The sequence below is a fragment of the Manacus vitellinus genome, unplaced genomic scaffold (genome assembly GCF_001715985.3).
Source record: "Manacus vitellinus isolate BGI_N305 unplaced genomic scaffold, ASM171598v3 scaffold_32_pilon, whole genome shotgun sequence".
In the NCBI taxonomy this organism is placed as follows: Eukaryota; Metazoa; Chordata; class Aves; order Passeriformes; family Pipridae; genus Manacus; species Manacus vitellinus.
In genome coordinates, this window is record NW_021940460.1 from 7017642 (window position 1) to 7039334 (window position 21693).

At 52.3% G+C, this 21693-nt stretch overlaps 2 protein-coding genes across 5 annotated transcripts in view; both read right to left on the reverse strand.

The window, feature by feature from the left end:
• Window positions 1–837: 837 nt before the first annotated feature.
• On the reverse strand, window positions 838–13741 carry FLOT2 (flotillin 2). Of its 4 annotated transcripts, XM_029961346.1 has the most exons (12): window positions 13629–13717; window positions 11207–11326; window positions 10083–10220; window positions 9386–9476; window positions 4958–5081; window positions 4432–4550; window positions 3887–4000; window positions 3675–3794; window positions 3040–3254; window positions 2755–2938; window positions 2429–2578; window positions 838–2250 (listed from the first exon to the last, which is right to left on the reverse strand). In XM_029961346.1, exons 2-12 carry the CDS (start codon window positions 11308–11310, stop codon window positions 2212–2214), a joined length of 1398 nt encoding a protein of 465 aa, XP_029817206.1. In that variant the 5' UTR covers window positions 11311–11326; window positions 13629–13717; the 3' UTR covers window positions 838–2211. The 4 variants fall into 4 exon arrangements, with proteins under 4 accessions (XP_029817206.1, XP_017932255.1, XP_017932256.1 ...); XM_018076766.3 differs by lacking the exons at window positions 10083–10220; window positions 11207–11326 and having other exon boundaries at window positions 841–2250; window positions 13629–13741; XM_018076767.3 differs by lacking the exons at window positions 9386–9476; window positions 10083–10220; window positions 11207–11326 and adding an exon at window positions 9527–9617 and having other exon boundaries at window positions 2004–2250; window positions 13629–13724.
• The window catches only part of DHRS13 (dehydrogenase/reductase 13), a 12806-nt gene continuing 4737 nt past the window's right edge, over window positions 13625–21693 (reverse strand). The window contains exon 4 of the mRNA XM_029961283.1: window positions 13625–13710. Within this exon, the coding sequence (XP_029817143.1) occupies window positions 13625–13710 (86 nt within the window). The remainder of the gene's footprint in view (window positions 13711–21693) is intronic.

Sequence of the window (21693 nt, forward strand, 5' to 3'; positions counted from 1 at the left end):
GCAGGGCCACCCTGCAGGACACATAGGACAGGGCCTGTTGTCTTGCCCTGTGTCTGGGGGGGACATGGAGGGTCTGGAAAGCAATGAGAAACCATCTTTACCCCTGGGAGATCACTGCAGCAAAGTCCCCCATGACGACTTCATGCCAGCTGTCACTGCTCCTGCTCACTGGGTGACCCCAAGCAGGACAGGTACCCCCAGAGCCACCCAGCTGGCCCCCAGCACAGGGAAGGTGTCGTGGGCTGGCGAGATCGTCTCTGCGGACAGGGGGAGATGAAGCTGCTGCCACCAACCTGGCTGCTGGGACAGACAGAGCCGTCCCATCATGTCAAGCCCTGCTCCAACCCCTGAGGCCTGCCAAATCTTTTGGGGTGCCCCTGCAGTGGGTCAACCACCCCCACCTAACAGGAGCCATTGCAGTGGAGCTCACCAGCCACCTCGGTGGGCTCCTGGCTGCATGTTTGTCCCTGTGGGAGCAGGACAAGGCTCTACACCCACAAAGGTCTGGGGCAGGGAGCCCATGGGGGCACAGTGACCGTGGGGAGGTCACCAGTTCCCGGGTTTGCAGGAGCACTGTGAGCCAGGACCTCACCTCCACACACCATTATTCCCCCGTCCCAGCAGGAACATCTGCCTGGGAACACCAGCAGCCCCCGGCCAGCCCAATCCTGGGGGTGCTGGGGCAGGAGAGACGGGCGCGAGGCACGAGACAGAGCCCAGGCGGGAGGTGACACGGGTTTATTATCTCACAGCAGCGGGCGGCAGGCGCAGGCACATGCAGATACAGGGCCCGGCCCGGCACGCCTGCTGGCCAGCGCCAGATCTGCACCCACCGCCCGCGGGCCGGCACCAGCCGGGGGCTGATAACGCCAGTCCCCCCGCCCCGGCCGCAGGGAGGGGATGGGGGGCCCCGCAGCACCCACCCCTCTGCAGTGGGTCACTCCTGGCAAAGGGACTGGCTGTCCCCCGGGACGGTGGAGAGGGACCTTTCCCCACTCTATGGCAACCAGCACCGAGCTAAGGGGTGCAGGAGCCAGTGGAGGGACCCCCAAAACCCCACCACAGCGCAGGTTGACCTCACCAGCAGCGCCAGGCTGACCTCACACGGGTCTGGCTGTAACAGCCACATCGAGCACAGGCATCAAGACAGGCGGGGAAGGGACATGGGCCAGCCTGGGCCCTGGTGGCACTGCAGGGAGGACAGACACACACGGGACAACCCCTTTCACATTGTCACAAGGCAGCAAAGCCACTGGCCATAAGAGGCAGGGGGAGGGAGTGAGGTAGGGGTTCCTGCACTACCTGCTGGGGCAGGTCCTGGCCAGCACCCAGCCACAGGGCCACTGGTCCCCAGGCAGCTGTACAGGAGGAGCCTGTCCCCACTCAAGTGTCCTGCTGGTCCCCCCCACCTCTGACCCACAGTTTTAGTGGTTGTGGGGTCAGGATGTACCACAGCACCCAGGGACAGCAGCTGCAGTGGCTTCCCTGCCCTCTTAGGGGACAGGTGGCTTTGGCACAGCACTACTTTTTGGTATTCCTGGTGGTGGGATCTCACCATGGCTGAGCTGGGCTCCTCTGCCCCTCAGAGCTTTCCCCGCTCCAGATCCCACAAGGAAACTTCCTCAAGGGGAAGTAGCATGGGAGTGGGCAGCACCACTGGCAGTGCTGGATTGTCACTCTCCTGGGGGGTGACTGCCACCTCTGGGAAGCCCAGCCTGGGCAGGGCTGCTGGCACTGCAGGGGCACTGGGGGTGAGACACTGGGACAGGGAGAGCCAGCCACAGGGACAGCTATGGGAGACAGGGCTGGGGCAGTGCCCAGGAGGGTCACTGAGGGAGAGCAGGGGGTCCTGGCTGTTCTCTTCCTACAGCTCCACATCCCACCAAGCCTCTGCCCCGAGCTCTGGGCGCTCACCTGAGGGCAGAGAACAGCAAGGCACCGGGACTGCAACACCAGACAAGCTGCCAGTCATATCTGGGAGGGATTGGCCTGAGACAATACATAGTTAATTACAAAATAAATTCCCCCCACCCTTAGAATAAAAAGAGCAGCAGACAGGACATGCATCTTTCTGGCCCTACAAAATAAGGCACCAGTTACAAATGAAAACCAGATTGTCTTTGATATAAAAGGAATTCCCACGTGTCGAAGGCAGTTGATGTCTGAGTGCATAACAGGGAGTGATCTTCACTAGCTTTGGGTTGGCCAACCTCATTCCTTGGCCCCGGTGGCTTTCTGGAACAGGGGAAGCTGCAGGAGGGGAAGAGAGAAGCTGTTAGGGCTGGAGGAGAGGGAGGCAGGGAGCTGCCTGCACTCTGTGGTGGGCAGGGCTGGGGAAGGGCAGGTTCCCTGAGAGGCTGAAAGCTTCCAGGCAAGTCCCTGTGCCCTAGGAGCTTTTGGCATTGCCAGCTGCCAGTGCCCAGCTCACCTTTGTGAGATCCACACCAGTGAGGGCGCGCACGGAGGTGGGAATCTCAGCCAGCAGACGGTTCACCTCGGACATGGTGTTGTTATTGTCTCCGCTGAGAATAACAATCTCATCCACTTTGGAGAGGGGAGCAGACACTTTGGCAGCGATCTAGGGAAGCAGGGAAGGAGGGTGGAATGAGCAGAGAGTCAAGGAACTGGTCAGCAGCCCACTGGGCAAGATCCCTACACATCACACAGGGCCTTGCTGTGCTCGCAGGAGACCTGGCCCAGCCTGGGAGCTCCCCAGTGCTTGCCCAGGGCAGGGGAAAGCTGCTCCCTCCTCACCTCAGGCAGTGCATCCAGCACTAGAGCCAGCCTGGCAGCTTCTCCATACTGCTGGAGCGCTTCTGCTTTCAGCTTCAGCCCCTCAGCCTCTGCCATCCCCATGGCCTCGATCACAAAAGCCTCTGCTTCTCCAATCTTGCGGATCTTTTCTGCCTCCGCCTGAGCAAGGAGGATTTGCTTCACCCTGGAAAAGGAAATCCAATGCTGTAGCAGCCCAGATCTCTGCAGAGAGCCCACGAGCTGGGGCAGCACTGTGCTCCCAGCTCAGGTCAGGGGCTCACTCACTTCTCTCCCTCAGCGATCTGCTGGATGCGATAGGCCTCGGCCTCGGCCGGCTGCCTCACGGTGGCCATCAGCTCCTTCTCCATCCGGATCACCTCCTTCTCCTCCACATCGATCTGCTTCTTGCGCTGCACCACCTCGATTTCGATTTCCTCCTGACGGATCTTCTGCTGCTCCCGGGCGCTCTGCAGCTCGTAGGCCAGCTGGGCCTCTGCAGTCTGCACAGGGGGGAGAGGAGAAGAGGGGTCTGGGCCACGAGCTCCTGTGCACAGACATAAGGGCCCTTGGCAGGACCTAAAACCAAACACGGCTCCTGCTACTGAACCTCTTCCCAGGGGTGACATCCCAATATTCAGTGCTGTCCTTCCCTGTGCACTTTTCCCACACCACTTGAGCCCAACCAGCTCCAGGTTCAGCCTGGATGACCCTCCCTACCCTTTCCTCTCCTCCTAGTCCCACCAAATTTCTGCAAACAGGAGAGGAATCTGCTGCAAGAGCTCACACAGTGACACACAGTCCCAGGTTCTCCACTTTCAACTCTCCTAATAGATGTAGGAGAAAGAATCTGACAAGCCCAGAGCCATCAACACCATCACAAACCCTCCAGGGAACAGTGGTGGGCTGTGGGACACTCTCACCTTAATGTTGACCTCCTCAGTGAAGGCAGCTTTCTGCAATTCAAATGCCCGTTTGGAATCTGCTATTTTGGTATCTGCCATGAACTTGACATCCATCATTTCTTTCTTGCACTCTGCCTCCTGCGGAGAGGGAAAAGAAAGCAGAGCTTCAGGGTGTGCAGTTGGAGCTAAACAGGCTGCTCCGGGGAAGGCTGGCACATCTCCGGACTCACCCGAATGCCAGCATCCCGCTCGGCTTCTGCCACTCCAATGTCTGCATCCCTTTGGACAGCTGCAATCTGAGTCTTCCCCAGGGAGCTCAGGTAATCCACTTTATCATAGACATCCTGGGGAGGAGAGAATAAGTCACAACCACTTCAAACAAGCGACTCCATCTTGCTCCCTCCCCGCTGAAGCTCTGGGCAGCCACTCATGCGGTCAGGCCGAGGTCAGAACGCGCCATGTCAGCTGATCCACACAAACAGGCAGGGCAGGGGGAGGCAGGCTCTCCCGACATCTTCCCTCGACTCCCTGGAGGCTGGGTTATCAGCCAGCTCTCTCCACGAGCCTGTTTACAGAGGCAGCTAACCCGGTGCTCTTGGCCCAGCTGCCTGGATACAGGACATGCTGCGGCGGCTGTCATGGAAACTCCCGGAGGGCTGGGGCAGGCTGTCAGCTGGAGCCTTCCAGCCAGCTGCAGCAGAGAAGCCAGAGCCAGGCTCTGCCCTGCTGCTCCTACAGCTCTGTCCATAGTGCAGTGCCCGATGTCTGGGTGTACCTTGATGGTGAAACTCAGGATCTCGATCCCCATGCGACCCACGTCAGGGGCTGCCACCTCCCGCACCAGCTTGGCAAACTGGTCCCTGTCCTGGTAGATCTGCTCCACTGTCAGGGTCCCTGCAGGGGGAAGGAAGGTGAAGCACTTTATTTGGAACAGGTAACACACAATGACATGGGTCTAAGCTCAGCAACATCCTTGTTGTCCCTTATCTCTTGAGGCCTGGGCACAAGGCTATAATCCTCTGCCCCTGCAGTGGTATCAACATCTCAGTCTCACAAGTGCAACCACCACCCACACATGCTACCTGTAACCCACAAAGGACTCAGACATCTCTTACTGCAGGCACTGAAAAGTCATTTATCACAGTGCACAGCAGGAGCTGCTGGAGGGGAGATGCCACCTCTGCAGTCGGCAGAGGCAGGTCCCGTGTGGCAGCTGCAGTGGCAGCGATACCACTGGGGCCAGCCAGCTGAGGAGGGACAAAGCCACTCCAGATGCCTTCAGGGCACGAGTGCCTCCGCACCTAGGATGGAGCGCAGGTGTCCCTCCAGCGTCTGAAGGACCACGTTCTTCACATCCTGCACGTTCTTCCCCAAGAACTGCTCACAGGCCACAGCCAGGAGCTCCTTCTCGGTCATTATCTTCACCTAGAGACAGGAGACAAAACCAAAGGGACTGAAGGTGCCTGTCCAGGCACTCTACAGCAGCAGCAGCAGAAGCAGCAGTACCACCACCAGGCTGCCAGGCCCCCGTGCTACTGATGCTTCAAGGGATCACGCTGAGCCCCCTCCACACTGAGCCAGGTCACTGGACCAGCCAGCGAGCCCCTGCTCACTGCTGTGGGGGACAGCCCTGCTGCAGGCACACACCAGCAGCCAGGGCACACATCTCTCCAAACCCTGACAGCATCTCAGCGTGAAGAGGTGCTCCCTCCAGCCATCTGTCCCACAGCAGTGGGGACAGAGCCTGGCTCTACCTGTCCCATCTGATGGAAATCCTACCAAGAGCCCTGAACTACCAGTTCAGTCACTGCACCAACACCAGCACCAGGAGAGGGCTTGCTATTACCACTCCTGGCCAAAGCCCATTTCGTTACCTTTCTCTTCCTCCTCCTTCACTAGAATTAATTTTTCTGAGCCAGGAAAGGCAGAGAACGAGAAAGAGTCTGATGTGCCCAAGGAGCAGCTTAAAACAGGGGCTCCATTCAGTGTTCCCTGAAGGAGAGATGAGACAATATGGCCACAGCACACGGGCTTGTCCTGCCTGGGGCAAGGAGCTCCTGGCTGTCCTTTGAGGTGTCCCCAGTGTGTCATGGCCAGGACTTGGCTGTTCTGCTCCATATGGTCAGTCTGGTGGTGATCCCCAGAGATGGGACACAGCCACCTCTTTCACCTCCCACTGTCAGAGCCAGGTGTAAAAACATCCCCATTCCAGACAAGCCAGGGTCCTGCTGGTCACGGGGCTGCTTTTTAAAGGCAAAGTGGGTTACAAACCCCTGTGAGGTGTGTTAGGCAGCAGAGATCTGTGCTCACAGAGCTCTACAGCACACAGCTACAAGTAGCTACAACCCACCAAGGTGACAGCTCCTGGTGGCCATGTCCAGTGTGAGGGCTCAGGCAAAGCCTGGACATATAGGTGTCCCTGTGCCTGGCAACACCAGAGAAGGGAGCAATACCACTACAGCCACACAGACCTCCAGGTCCCACAGCACCAGAGAAGGGAGCAGTGCCACTGCAGCCACACAGATCTCCAAGTCCCACAGCACCCTCTCATGGAAACGGCTGGGCTGGGCAGTGTTTCCTGTCCCACAAGGGGCTGGTGGTACCCCATGTCCTGCCCCAAGGGCCCTGGCTGGACCTGGCTCAGAGAATTCCAAAGCCTCAACTGCACCACAGGGGCCCTCCAAGGGTCCCAGTGCACACTCTTGAGGGGCTCACAGCCTACAGACCTCATCCTGACACCTACAAGAGCGCTTCCAGCTGGCAAAAGCAACACAACTATTTCTTGAGAAAGCCTTGTTTGACAGTCCACTCATCCAAAATGATCCCTCCGGAGCCAAACAGCAGCACCTGGCCCCCACACTGCCAAAGAGCAGGACAACTGGGATGGAGCATCACCTTCTAGGGGGAGAGGAGGTGGACCTTATTAGATGTGGTGAGCTGGCCAAGATTCACATGCCACAACCCTGTCCCTCACAACATGAAGAAACATCAACCTGGGCTGACCCTATTTCCTAATGCTGCTTCCCAGGTGGGATCTCTCAGTCAAAATGCCACACTGAATCACAGCTAAGCATGGCAATCCTCTTCTGCATTGTCCCAAAACCTCTGGGATCCTTTTGGGGTCAAGCCCCAGCGGTTTCTCATCCCTGCACCCAGCAGTGTGCTCTTCCCACACAAGGGGGAGTTGGGAGAGCTGCTGTGGAGCTGCACCCAGGAGTGTGAGCCCTCCACAAGGTTTTTGCAAGTATCAAAACCAATTAGACTCAGCAGCAACATTTATGGTGTGCATCTGCCAGCAATTCCACTTCTCTAAACAATCCCCACCCTCGGGAGCTGCGGGGAGGACAGAGCACAGAGTGGGATGTTTGTTAGGAGGATCCCTGCGGTACTTAGGAGCAAGGAATGGTTTAGCCTCTGAATAAAGGCAGCCAGTTTACACTGTTGAGCCCTGGACAGCTCAGAGCCTGGCTCTGTGCAGAATATGGACACCAACCTCCACAGCAAAGGCTGCACAAAAGAAACAGGGGTTGAGTAATTTGTGCTCAGCGTGTTTGCAGGATTTCAGGCAGGGCACTGCAACACTCGGCGCTTCTTCAAATGTCATTCCCATCAGAGGGAGAGGACTCAGCTGGCAGGGAATCAGAGTCTCCATCCAACAATCCGGTGTGGAGGATCGATACCGCCGCACCCCGCTCCAGCTCCAGCCAGCTGCACTCGCAGTGAGGGGCCGGTCGAGACAATCCAATTAGCCTGAGGCTCAGGAAAATGGTACAGAAGGATGTGGAGCCCAGCATTGGCCTAAGGCAGCAGCATCCCAGCACATCCCAGCACCCAGCCAACACAGAAAGGAGGCTACTGGTGAGCACTCATTACATCCCTCTTCAAGAAAAGAACAGCATCCTTATGCACATTAACCACTTCTATCATTACAGAAAAAACTCTAAAAGCTCTTTCTCTAGAAATAATTTGTTTTCCTTTTTTGCTCAAGCTCTAAAAGGAAAAATGTTTGCCTCAAAAGTACTTCTGCAAAATTAAGGTAACCTGTGCCATGCATATCCCCAAGAGCCTCAATCCTGCTTTCTGTGAGGCAATTCCTTGCCTCTCACCTTTAAAATTAACTGACAGCAAAAAAAATGAACAGTGGGAAGAGAGAGTAATATCAATGAGATGAACTGAGAGTTGCATTTTTGAATCAAGGCACCTGGTGATCCAGCTCTCTGCTACCACACACCACCCAGCCTAGGCAGGCAATGGAGGGATGTCCCAAAACTAGGATAAAAGGGAATGCTGCCTTCACTGAAACAGAAGGAAAAGCCTACAGATTTAAGAAATAAGTGTGAAGTGAGCCATGGGTGCACATATTTTGCCAACCATGCAAAGATCACTGGGATTATGTGACACCTTAGCAGCTAAATGGATATAAAGAACTGGAAAACAACTGAAAGGTGGATATACAGTACTGATAAGATGAAACCAAGGATGGTTCACATCATCAATGTCAGGACTTGCCCAAGATGCTGGCTCCCATGCTGGTGCTCTTGCATGTATCCCTGTTTCCCAACAGCAGGAGGATGATGGATTATCTGCTGTTGAGTCACGGTCATGCCCAGCCCTTCTGTCACATGTGACAATCCAGAAACTGCTCCTGGCTGAATTCAAACCCTCACATACATACAAACACAGCTCCCCTGCAGCATCAGCTCAGAGCAAACCAATGAACTCAGGAGGAACCTGCTGCTCTGGGAGCACTGGGGGAAATCTGTCAAGCGCTTGGTCTCAAAAGGGCTGCAGCAGCACCATAGTGGTGTTCCCTGGGGGAGCCTTCTGAGCCATGAGGGATTTTGGTCACATCACTGTGCCACTCAGCAGCTACCCTCAGCTCCAGAGCTCCCCACAGGGAATATGGCAGCCACCTCTCCTGTGATAACACACCTGGACATGCCTCGGACACACGGTGACCACAGCCCTGTGTGCACTGAGAGCCACTCTTGGTTTATACACCCAGAATGAGCTGTCAGGAGCAATTCTCAAACCATGCAGCTGCCTATTCACGGGGCCAAATTCGCTCAAAAGCTAACAATTCCCTCCCAGCATCCTCCCCGGGGTGTGACTTGGGCACAAGGACAGACTGTACCAGGGCAGCAGACCTCAGACTCCCAGAAGGGTTCAGTGTGCTGTCACAAGCAGCAAGAGCTGGTGCTTACATTTGAAGAAGGCTGGAGAGAATCAAAATTCAATTCAAGCCAGAAATTTCACACGCAAATCTTAGTGCCTGGAGGGACTAAGTTATTTTTTTTAAGCTTTAACTCACCATGAAGAATTACAAGGTCCACGTGCTAATAATAATAATACAAAGCACTATAATGCTCGATGCCATCTCTGGAGGGAACAGCTCAGTCCTGTGGGGTCACACATGGGTCCAAGGGCATTGTGGCACATCAGCGTTCCACAAACACATCAAGTCACCCCCACACACCTCATTTGCCACAGGGACAAATGAGATACCAGAAAAAAATGATTATGGGGAGAGAAGAAGAGGTCACAACCCCCATCACCACACGGGACATGCTGGAGTGTGTTTGAACCAACAAGGACAGCGTGGTTTTGCACAAGGGTTTGTTTCAGAGCAGTTGGCTTCTCTGCCTGGACAACAGCAACCTCTTAAGGGGCAAAACCAGAGGTAAGTTAGAGACATGCATTCCTGAAATGATGTTTTGGAGTTACTGTACCTGTGCCACACCTGTGACAGTTATAGCTACCCCCTCCGCCGTCTCTACGTCCTCACACCTGGGCTGTAACGTCATTATCTCTAGGGAAATCCTGCCAAAAAACGTAAAATATTTGCACGTTTCCAGGTTACACACACTCACCTCTTCCCTTTGCATCTCCTGCCCCGGGCTACCTGCCACACTCCTCACAGGTAATGCAAGACAGGCACAGAATGCAGCCGAGGGAGCATATCTGTGATTGGAGACAGACACGGCACTCTGGCTAAGAAGTAGATTTTCACGTAATGCTTAAAGGCAATTTATCAGCAAAGGCTGGAAATGATCCTGTGACCCTTTGCCTCCTGCTGGGCTAGGTGAAGGGCCAGAAGCTGGCAGCTTTGGGATTCCAAAGGGCCCTCAGTCAGAGGCTCGCTGTGCTGCACTGCCCAATGCCGCAGCAGTGCAGGATGGTGTCACTGGTTTAAAAGCACAGCACGGAACTGGGATGCTCCCACTCGCTGCACAGGAGCCCTGTGTTTGGCAGAACCTGGCACTGATGCTGCAAGAAGTAGCCCTGGATTAGCACTACCACAGACCTACCCCCTGATCTGGTTCATCTCTCCCTCTATTTTTCCAGTTTTCCATGACCCAAAGGCAAATGGAAATGAGTCTCCAGCTCTTTAAGGCCAGGTCTGTAGAGCATCAGGCACCCAGGAACAGATCCTGCAGCTCCAGAGCTTTCTCAGTCACCCAAGGTGGGCATGAGGTACTCTGGTCAGACCCAGCAGTCTGCAGGTCACAATCTGTAAAAACAAGAGACATGCCTGGATACGGCAGGCTCTGTTTCAGGAAGCTCCTGTGTCAGCCATAACGAGCCGGAAAGGCGTTGGGAGTCAGGACAGGGAGCCACAGGGCAGAGAGCTTGTGTCAGTGAACATTAGGTCAAACATCTGAACCATGAAGGGGCTGCCCTGGGCTGCTGTGTGCAAGCTGAGTCGCTCCAGGATTGGCTGGAAGTGCTGAAACCTATCCCTGCAAGTTCATGCCTGCCTTGGCCACTGTCCTAATTAAACTGGCACGCAAACCGGGAGCTGATAAAACAGATCCCACTGTCCAGGACGTGCACAGGCATTTTTTGCCATGTGCATTCAGAGCTTTAATCAGATACTGTAGCATTTCAGCCTTCTGAAAACCTAATCTACACTTTGAATTTGATTTCCAAGCTGTGCTGCTGCTTAGCTGGCAGTTCACAGAGATGTTGGGTCATTGCTGGCTCATAACTGCCCACAGTGCCAATGCCAGTCCTGTGTGCTGCCGCTCATCCGAGGTCTCTGTGCTGTACTTTCAAACGTGACGACATCCAAAATGGGCACTGTCTCCATGTGGAGGAAGAAGGGCTGAGTGGAAATCCATAGCCAAAACTGCAGAGCCAGGTACAGCTGCAATTTTCCTACACGTGTACAGGTTTCCTTTTGAAACGACACAAAACCTGCCTTCCCACCTGTCCCAAATCCTGTACAGAATCCAACCTGGCCTGCCTGTGCCTCCACACAAAAGCAGATGCCCTTCTGCTCTCCACCAAGCACACAGTGGAAACAGTGCTGGCAAGGAAAGGGTTACAGCAGGAGCAAATCTTAGGTACAGCAATGCTGAATTTGGGATTTGCCAAGGATGCACCTGTCTGCATTACCTATAAACTGTGGAGTGCCTCAGGGCAAGTGCTGGAGAAGGGGAAGGAGAGGAGGGTATTGAGATTTCTGTCCCGTTAGAAAACCATTAGGTTTTGTGTTATCCTGCTGCTGCTGCTGCTGCTGCTCAAAACAGAGGGACAAACAGTTAGACAGGATGTTAGGAAGCTGGTGGATTATTACCTGTGCAACCCCTGTTACGTACAGTGGGACCCCCTCCGACGTCTCAACATTCTCGCAGCGACAGAGGATGGTCATAACCTCCAAAGACACTCTGAGCAGCGAGGAATAAGGGTAGGACAGCAAATACACAAAGCAGTTACCAGAGAGTAAGACACTCATTGCAAAGGACAGACGAGACTTTCAGGTTTCAGCTTTTCCCTGCTCAGTTTGCCTTTCTCCCACTGCCCACTCCCAGGGCTCCATAATGACGGGGCAGATCAGCTTTCCTAGTTCTGGTGGGGAGTTTACACCATCCACTTGCCTCTTTTAATGAGGATAGGCAGGTTGGGGTCTCATCTCCACCCTGCACATGAAACTGAACCATCTATCCCACCTGGACAGCCAGCCTGGAGTCAGCTGGAATTCTCTGTTGAAGTAATCTTTGCACACAGAAAATTCCTTTTCGTAATAATTTAGATGCTTCTATGTCAATATTTAAGAGAGGCCAGGAAAAACGAAAGTGGCAGAGACCTGGCTACCCACCCCTGGCTAAGGCATTGAGGAGAGAATCTGCTTCCAAGTGCTGTCCTGGGAAGCTGAATTAACACCATTTGGCTCCCCCAGAGGCACATTAGACCATGCTGTCTCTCTCCCTGCTTTTATTTCTGATCCCTAAACAAGGACAGCGTTTTGTTTTCCTTGTTTTTTCCCCAGTGCTCAAGGTTGCAGCAAAATAAGTGCCCAGCACCCTGCCAGCTCTAACTGTTCCTTTTGTTCCCAGGTTAGTGCTACCTGGCGGGACGCCGCTGACAGCAACACAATTGCTGCTGTCTCTCTTGCTCGCAGCACTGGCAGTTCCAGAAAAAATGTCCTAATTTCAGAGGAGGAAATCTGCCTCACTCTTCATGTTAATGCAGTGGGCTCCATCTGGGGCACAGCTTATGGCATTTGGGAAAGGCTCTGTTTTCGAAGGGAGAATTAAGCCCCATATCCCGTGGTGTGAACCGGGGGTATAGATTTTAAAGTAAAAGATTTGTCTGGGTGCTGGAATACCTGTCAAGAGACCCATTTGCTAAATAATGCCCAGATCTCTCCCACATAACAGCTCATTCCTGGCAAGCAGTTTTGGCCCTGGATTCAGCCTATCCTTAACTTAATAAATCAGCCTCCCAAATATATCTGTTACCTCCTGCACTCAGCAGGTCAAGGTCCCACATCGTTCTCTGCACTTCTCACGTAAGAAGAGTAGGAGCAGGAACCATTTGTTCAATTAACAGCTCTCCCAACAAGATGTCTCACAAAAATTCGGGAATGAAGCTTGTCTGGATTAAACACAGCAGCAGCCAAGATCCCTTGGAGCAAGAGAAGGTGCATGACTCCCAGGTGAGCAGTGTATCATCTGCAGAGTGAGGGCAGCAACATGCTCAATTGTCTGCTGGTGGCAACACATGAACAGGGAAAAGAGGTTGGAAGACCAGGCAAGTAAGGGTTAACTACAACCTCTGCCCATCACTCAGTGCAAAACCCAAAAGTCACATCTTTATCCTTTGCCCTGTTATTTTTTTTACACAGATGGAGGAAGCCTGCATGTATTGGTGAGCATGAGGGATGTGTTGGGAGAGAGTTAGCATTCCTACAGATCCTAGAGACAAAGAGTTGTATTAGCAGGACAGGAGCACTACCACAGCGTGTTAGCTCAGAGAGCAGACCGTAAGCAGCAGCAAGCACAATCCATGACTGAGAAAAGGGAGAGAAAGGCAGTCCCACGGTTTTAAATCGGAACAATCTGCTCCCAAGGTGAGAGCAGTCAGCAGATCTTTAGAAAGAGAGACTTGAGGAGCAGGAGGGGGCACTGCAGGCCACAAACAGGTTTGTTACTGGGTGAGGGGTTGGGCCATACTGGGCAGAACTTGGCTTCTCTTGTGAGCTCGTGGATGAGCCAGCCCAGTGCCCTTGCCAGCACCTCTGCCAGAGCCTCAGAGCTGGGAAGGTCAGCAGAGCTCTCTCCCTCTTCAGCACTCACTGCACCAGCACAGGAAGAAACACACTGACCAGTCAGGTTATGGCTCTCTCAGTTTGATGAGTTTTATGAAAAAAAAAAACCAAACAAAAAACCACAACTAAAAAGGAAAAAAACCCAAGCAAACATGATTGCCCTGGGTTTGAGGAGAGGTGTGGACAGAGAGGCCATTTGAAAAGTACTTCAGCTGAAAGCATGAGATTTCTTTTTCTGTGTCTTTTGCACTGTGTACACACAGCTGTCCCCATGCAAACAGTCAGCAGAGAACTCTGATGCTCATCCATGGTTTCATATCCAGTCCCATGTTCCTAAAGATACTGCTGACAGCCCCATTGGGATTGCTTTGCCTAATTCCTACTCCAAAAAAACCCATAAATAACAGGGGTCTCCTTACCTCTGAGTGTCAGTAATGCACCACCAAGCCCAAGCCCAGCCTCCATACACATACTGCTTCTGATCAGAGCCACAGCAGCCACCTGCAGCACAGCAGAGAGCACAGAGACACTGGGATTATACACATGCACATTGCTCTTGTGCAGGGAAAAACTGCATCCAGAATGAGTCATGAGCAGAACAACTTCACAATAAGTCTGCCCACTTAGGAACCCAATGCTCTTCCTCACCTCCACGGGCTTCCCATGGCAGTTTTCCCAAGGCAACCTTTTTTGGAACTGTCTTATAAAACAGTATTTGTAATAATTCAGTATGAGGAACAGTAACACACAGAAACTGACTGTATTTCAAACCAGGATTTTATTTTAGTTTTGCTAAGCAGTTTAAGCACTTTTAGCAATCAGAATCAATGTTGGAAATGTTCCAACATCTTCAGCTGTGATGTCAATTGTTATGGAAAGCCACATAAGAAATCCATTTCCTTTCCCTCACCACACACTGCAAACCACCCTTAAATTCCCAGAGAAGCTCCCAGCACTGGAGAAGGGAAGAACCCTTGACCTCCCCCAAAATACCTCCTAGTTCTGGCTTGTGCAAGTAGCGTGTGCCTGATGCTTTGATGGTCCATCTCAGAGCTGGCTGTGCCCAGGGTTCAGGCAGCCTCCAGAACTCCTCTGACACAGTTAAGATTGATCCCAGTGAAGCTGGAAGATGCTGTCTGGGTTTCCATACCTTTGATTTAAGGAACAAGACACCTGCTGCCTTTCAAGAGAGCACCCTGCCAGTGACCAGCCTGGGAAGAGAGGAGCTCTGCAGCTCCCCGGTTAGGATGCAGGCTGGGAGGATTAAGCCAGAATTCCCTCCCTCCTCGGCTATCCAGGTTATCCATAATCACACTTACTACAGCAGTGCCCCAGGGCCTCAGGAAGGTGAGCACTGTACCAACAGAGCAACAGACAGATCCAGCCCTGTGGGATGGATCTAGGCAGGCAAGACAGAGCAGGCACAGGGGAAGAGCAGGAACACGGAAAACAGCGTGGCTGTGGCAGCTTCGGGTCGTGGGAGGGGAAAGGGAGAAGCAGGAAGCCAGCAGACCTTTCAAGAGAAGTGACCATTACTAAGTTTGCTGCAATAGGTCACAATGAAGAAGGAAAGGCAGCACACATCCAGGCCAGTGCGCCAGCAAGAGGGGACTGCCCTCCACATCCTCCTCTTCCTACTGATCCTCCAGTGTCTGTCCATCATCTGCTGTCAGCCAGCTACTGCCTGCTACCAGATGCTGGCCAGATACTGTCTGCTTCACTGGTTTCCATGTGATGGTTGACAAACCAGCAGATCAGCCCCATCTACAAATCTTCACCCTTCTTTTTCAGTAGGAATTAAACACAAATGGGAAAACAATTTACAGACTTTTTCAGATCTCCTGTTCTCCCCAGACTAGAGGAATATTCTCTTCCGTCACCTCTGAGCCAGCCTTTGGATGGCTTCTTCCTGTAGCTGGAAGGCTATTTCAGCCAGGCAAGTGTTACAGCAGCTGATGATACAATATCCTGCAGCAACCACAAGGCCTTTAACATTTCTTGGAGGACGTCAGCCCAGTTAGCTCAGCCTTTCAGCCAGGCCCTTGTTTTCCAAGAACAGGAAGGGAGGTGTTCCTGGCAGTCAGGAAAAGCAGCTCCACACAGAAGGGTATTTTATTTCACAGGGTCTATGTGGTCTTTACCCAACTCTGTTAATCGTTTCTTAATAATCTGAGAAAGCTCTGCACCCTAAACCCACCATTGCTACAGGAACATGTCTCTTCACACAGATGTTCTTTTTCTTCCGCAGGAAATGCAAGGGATACCTTATTTAGTATCACACCCAAAGCGAGCTCCACATTTGCTTCCTGGTGCTGCACAACACGGTCTACTGAGCTAGATTATATGTCAAAAAGTGTGCAAAGCATAAGAAAAAGCAGGGAAATCTAACACATTAATGAGGAGCAGGATGCCAGCTGGTTGCTTTCATGCACGTTGGACATCTGAGCGCAGCAGAGCTCTGTTCTGGTAAGGCAAGGAGCTGAGGGCTCATTTTCCATGGCAGCACTGCCACCTCTTTCTCAATTCTCAGAGAGCAAGCGAAAAAGGAACCAACAAAGTGAAATCTTTGCAAGGCTAAAGAATAAACCCTCTTGCACAATAAGATTTGGCAGAGAAATTGCCTTTTCCAGCTATAATATGCCCACTGTTCCAGCAGCCTGGGTCTCACAGTCGCTTGGCCACTTCCACAAACATCCACCGTGCTCTTCCGGGGCACTGTTGTGGGGCCACAAACGGAGGATTCATAGCCAGGGAGCTGCCAGCCAGCTTGGCCTCTTCCCAAAGGGGTTCCATGTTCAAGCAAGAATTCCCAGAGCCAGGAGAAAGTATGTTGTCTGTTTGTTTGGGCTTTTTTTATTTTTTTTTCTTATGAAATAAGATTAATCGCTTGGGAGTTGGTGGATAAAAGGAGCTCTCAGCAGATGCAGGAAGCTGCTGCCCTGATGGATGGCGGGCAAGGAAGAACGTGAGCCCCAACAGTCACAGGGACACAGGGCTCAAAACATCCAAGCTGGGACAATCTGAACAAGCTCTGTGTTGTTTGCTCTCCCCACGTAACTTGGGCACTGAGTTACCACCTCTCTGGCAAGAAGTGGCGAGCATTCCGAAACTGGGTCGTGGTAAACAGGCTGCTGAGTGCAGACAGACAAGGAAAAAACTGATAATTGAAAACAGTTACTGACAAAAGAGATAATGCAGAGAGAGAGGAAAGCAAAGGCATACATAAAGAAAATCATGTCCTAAAGCAGGGCCCAGACTAAAGTCACTGTCTGGCTCTTAGGCCACGCTGTGCATATAAATTAGGCTTTGTTCACATGCAGAAATGGCACAAGGTTAACAAAAATTAATTTAGAAAGATGCAGGGTTCTGAGCTTGAATCCATAAAAGCCTTTGATGGTCACTGCAGCAGACGAAAGCAGATTATGCTGGTTATCTTGTTTTGGATGTAATCTATATCAAAATGACTAAATGAGTATCAATGCTACAGAGTGAGTTTAAAAACACATTTAGCAACTTGTAAACAGAAACTCAAAGAACACAAACCACAATGAAGCTACAAAACAATACCACAGAGATACTACCCAGAATTCCTCTTGGAAACTAAAAGGAAAGGCCTGAGGCTATTGTCCACCTCCCTCTCCTGCCATGCTTTCCAAAGAGTAATTTGCAAGCCCTGGAGATTTAACAAGCACCTGACAAGGAAACCTGGAGCTCCACCACCTGCAAAAAGGTGAAGAATTACCTCCTGAGAATGAAACATCACAGAGGAGCTGCATAGAGGCCCTTTGGAGCACTGGTAACCTCATGACTTGAGACCAGCTGTGATGCTGCACTCTGTCAGCAACCACTGAGCATCACAAGGAGTGAGAAACCAGCTGTGGGGAAAGATTTTTGGCTTGCCAAAATGACAAACTGAAACCTGCAGGAGTGCTCAGTTAAACCTGGCAGAAAACCATCTGTAGTGCCACTACAAGTTTCCTGCACACAGCTTGCCTGGTGCAAGAGGTAGAACACACCTCGACCTCAACCCTGGGGGACAGTTTGAACTGAAGGCATGAACACAGACAGGGTAAAACCTCACATAAAGCTGGAACTGCACCAGCTTTAGGGCTCAGGTGGTTCTTGCCGCTCACCTCATCTTTCCACAGGACACAGCCTGGACCTTCTCGTTCCATTTTCATGCACTCAACTGTTCTCACCTCAGTGTAATCTCTGCATTTCTCCTTACTGAACTGCATCAGATTTCGTTCAGCCCATTGGGTCAATCTGCTGAGTTTGTTTTGACTCTAATCCAGCTCTTCAAAGCTCTCAAACCCATTCCCAGCTCAGTACTCTCTGCAAATTCAATAAGCACATTCTCGATTCCATTATCCAAGCCAAAACAAGGGACTTACTTGATAAATTCTTTCAGCTGAACAGTGAGCTACTGTCAAGTTCCCTGGCAATGGTTTTCCAGGCAGTTTCATATTCATTTTATAGTATCTGAGAAACCAGTTCCTCCTTGCACTGTGGACTGTAGGTCTCTTGCAGGAAGGGACTGCAAAGCCTCGAAAAATCTTTATTTCAAGCTTTCAACTTAGAGCAATACCATGAAAATACCAGTCTCAAAATCACAATCAGTTCTTGCAGGGATAAGAAGGATGCAACACCAGGATGGGAGAGTTTAGGGTGGCTCTGGAAAGGCTGACTACCCCTGACTGCTGGGGTGCAGCAGGAAATGTCTACACAAAACTAGAATTAACTGCTAGTTCTTTTTTTACTCTGACAGACACCAAGGAGCCCCAAAGGGTGTGCACTAAAGTAAAGTTTGAGAAACTGGGCTGGAGTGTATTTCTCAGGCTGACTTCTGCTCACCCAAGGGGGACTCAGATTAGCTGGACATAGCAATTATGTATAGTTGTGTTGCAGCGTTCTCCTAGGAAATACAGCTGGGTTAGCTGGGTTGCATTCCCCTGATCTTTCTCCTTTCACACCCTGAATTTTTGCTGACGCAGTAGCTTTTTCTCACACAGGAACACAGAGGGCTGGGCCAACCTTTCCCTGCCACGTATCTCCAGGTGTTCCCCTCAGAGCTCCTCTGCTGCTGGACTGCTCCCACACAGTGCCATCCTGCAGCCCACCACAGCCAGAAGGAAAGTGCCCCAACTGCAGAGATTTGGGCAACACTGTTTGGTAACTGTAAGACGAACGTGGCCGTTAGAAATTATATTTCCTTATTACGAAACTCTGTGGAAATATTACAGCGTTATATTTCAAAATCAGCAGATCGATCCATGAAAGCTGCATTCAACCAGACTGTAACCCAAAACCAGCATTTCACAGCCTATTTGGCTGGTGGGAATATTTAGGTGTTAGGATGAAGAGGTACTTTGTGTATCTCCTTGAAAACTCAACTGGCTCCAGCTGTGCTTGCAGCGGGCTCAATGATGCGCCAGGCGCCTGCCAACGGCTCCTCAGAGCTTGCACCAAACATCACCCAGCAAAGTTAGACCCAAAATTTGGGAAGATCATCATTGCCTCTGCAGGGCTCTGTGGGGCATCCTTACAAAGCCTGGGCCCCACAATTCACCGGTGGATCACTTAGCTGAGTGCAGTTTCTTAGAAGGAGATGGATGTTGCTCAACAGGGGAAGGACGTGAGTGCCAGCAGAGAGAGCTGAGCCCTGCCCGGGAAGCAGCTTCCCAAATAAGGCTATGAAGCTCCACTTTCCCAAGGCACAGCTGGCTGCTCCTTGAACACTGGAGGAACTCAAATATCTCACAAGAAAGTGAAAAGAAAGAACACCCCTCCCCAGAAAACACCCACATGCCAGGGGAGGCCCAGGACTAAAGGGCAAGGGGCACAGGCTAAATTTATAATAAAGAAAACTTTCAACTGGCTTCATGATTTGGAGGTGCCTTCCCACAAAGTGCAGACTTTCAAATAACAACTGTATGACAATTCAAGACTGCAAGGCAAAAGCCTGTTTTTAGTAATATTTGATTTAAATTAATTTAAATGTATTTAATATTATTTTGGTTTATTGGTAATTATTATTGGTTCCTTCTTCCCTTCTCCTCTCTCCTCAAATCCAACTTTGTATCATACAAATTAATGCTGGCCCTCAAGGTCCTTTCTGTTTTCCTTGGAGGAACATGACTCAAGTTCCTGGAACTACAACTGCTTGTAGCAACACCCTCCCACTAATGCCCTGGCAGTTGCTCTGCACAAGAGCACAGAGGAGCTGCAGAGCTCCCACAACCTCTCGTGTGCCCCTGAAGCTCCCAGCTGGTGCCCTCAGGAGACAGCAAGTGTCTGCAGACCGAGTTGTGCAGGAGCAGAGGAAAACCACATCTGGTGGCAGCTCCAAACCCCATTCTGACTGGCAGAGCCTGGGGTGATCTCTGCACCCTTCCCGGAACACGGCTGTACGTCCAGGAGTGTCCTTGGCTCGCTGCTCCAGGCTTTGGGAATGCACAATACTTGGAACTGCCAGTAGATGCCACAAATTCCTGCTGGCTCATCCTGCAAGCTGTGTCTTGTAAACTCCACAACTGAACAGAAGCAAACCTGAGCTTTAAGACTTGAGGGCACGCCTGGAGCACAGCTTCCCAATCTTCCCACAAATGTGGCATTTCACCAAGCGGTGCCAATTTTGACAGGTGTCTCTTTGGAGGGAAGCACAACATCAGCTCTAGATTCCACTGGGAACTGCAGAGATGTGCACGAGACCAGGAAACCGAAAGGAATACTGCTGCTCCGGGAATCTGGCAGGTGTGGTTTGTAATATGCCCACAGCGGGCATATTTGTTTCCAGGACTGCAGCCTGTTCCTGGCATCTCCTCAGAAATTCCCGTAACAGGTCTGTCATCTGAGAGAGATGAACTGATAACAGACCAGCCACAATCCACTGGAGACTTTGGCTCCAAAAACACAACAATGTAGTCCCACAGGCGCAGCGGAGCCATGACTGAGGCACATCCTTGATGTTCACATGGGTGAGTTTAGGTCTGAAGGTCACAGCAACCGCCCCAAAGCTGGGCCAGCACTAACAAAGGGGATGTGACATGATGGAGGACACCTGAAGTGATCAACATCTGTATCTAAGCTGGTTGCTACCCTGCAGTTGGCCCCAGTCTGTCACAGAGTGAAGCTCCCAGCCCTTACATCACCTAAGAATAACTAATTAACCTAACAATAATTAATTAAGTCCTGTCCACCCGCAGCCTGGTCCATGCCAAAGTGCAGTCGGGAGCTTTGGCAGTGTTGGAGCAGCTGCAGGTTGAGTCAGACGCTGGAGATTTCACTTGGGGTTTATTTAACCCCAACCTCAGCCACCAGCTCAGCTGCTGGTAACATTCCACACACCTCATGGGCATCACCTGCATCCAGTGTCAGCACCACCAAGAGTCCAGGTGACGTGCTGGTAAGGAAGCAGCAGCAGGACGTGATGGATGAGATGGGCACCCCAGGGACAAGCCTGCAGTGCGCTGCCCCAGGGGGGTGCTCACACCCAGCTCCCCTTCCCCAGCAAAGCCAACTTGCTGTTGGCAGGGGACCCAGAGCTTTGCCGGTGCCACTGCCTGACATCATCCAAAATCAGCAGCATCGGGGGTGTTGCTGGCACCAGACCTCGCCCACTGCTCTGTGCTGTAGGGACCCCACCCTGGAGCCCAGGGGTCCATACAGCAGGAGCTGCCCCCCGTCCCTGCTTCACAGGGACACCCCCAGCACCTCAGTGCCCACACACAGCAGGACAGCCCTGGAACAACACTGCAAGGTCCCATCATGACACGGACCCCCACTCAATGTCCCCTCAAGGAAGGATTTCCCCCCGCAACATCCCAGTGCTCCCTCTGGGGACCCCCCACCCAAATCACAGGGCATCCTCCAGCAGGTACTGCCAAACACCCCCCCAGGATCCCACACACTCTCCCAGGCAGACCCCACCAGCTTCCTGGGTCCCCCCACAGCAGGGATCCTTCCTAGTGCCTCAGAGCCCCTCCCTGACAGGGACAGGCCCCCATTGCACCACCCAGACTCCTTCAGTGCCCCAAAAAACCCTCAGGTCAGCTCCCCCCTCAGCACCCGATCCCATGACAGGGACCCCTCGAACCCCTCACAGTCAGGACCTCCCAGTTCTCACCAGGGACCCTCCTAGCGGACCCCATTACAGAAATGCTCCCCAATTCTATTACAGATACCCCCACAATTCCCTCCGGATCCCCTCACGACAGGGATCCCTCGAACTCCTGACAGTCCCGTCACAACCAAGACCCCCCAATTCCCATCAGAGATGCCCCCCAGTTCCACTACAGCATCTCCCCCCTCCCTGTTTATTCCCAACTCCCTCAGGGTCCCCGTCCCCCTCCTCAAACCACTAAGAGCTCCTCACAGCCAAGACCCCCCAATCCCCCGCTCCCAGCAGACCCCATTACAGAGACCCTCCGCAACTCCCTCATGGTCCCCTCATGAACAGGACCTCCTCGAACCTCTGACAGCCCC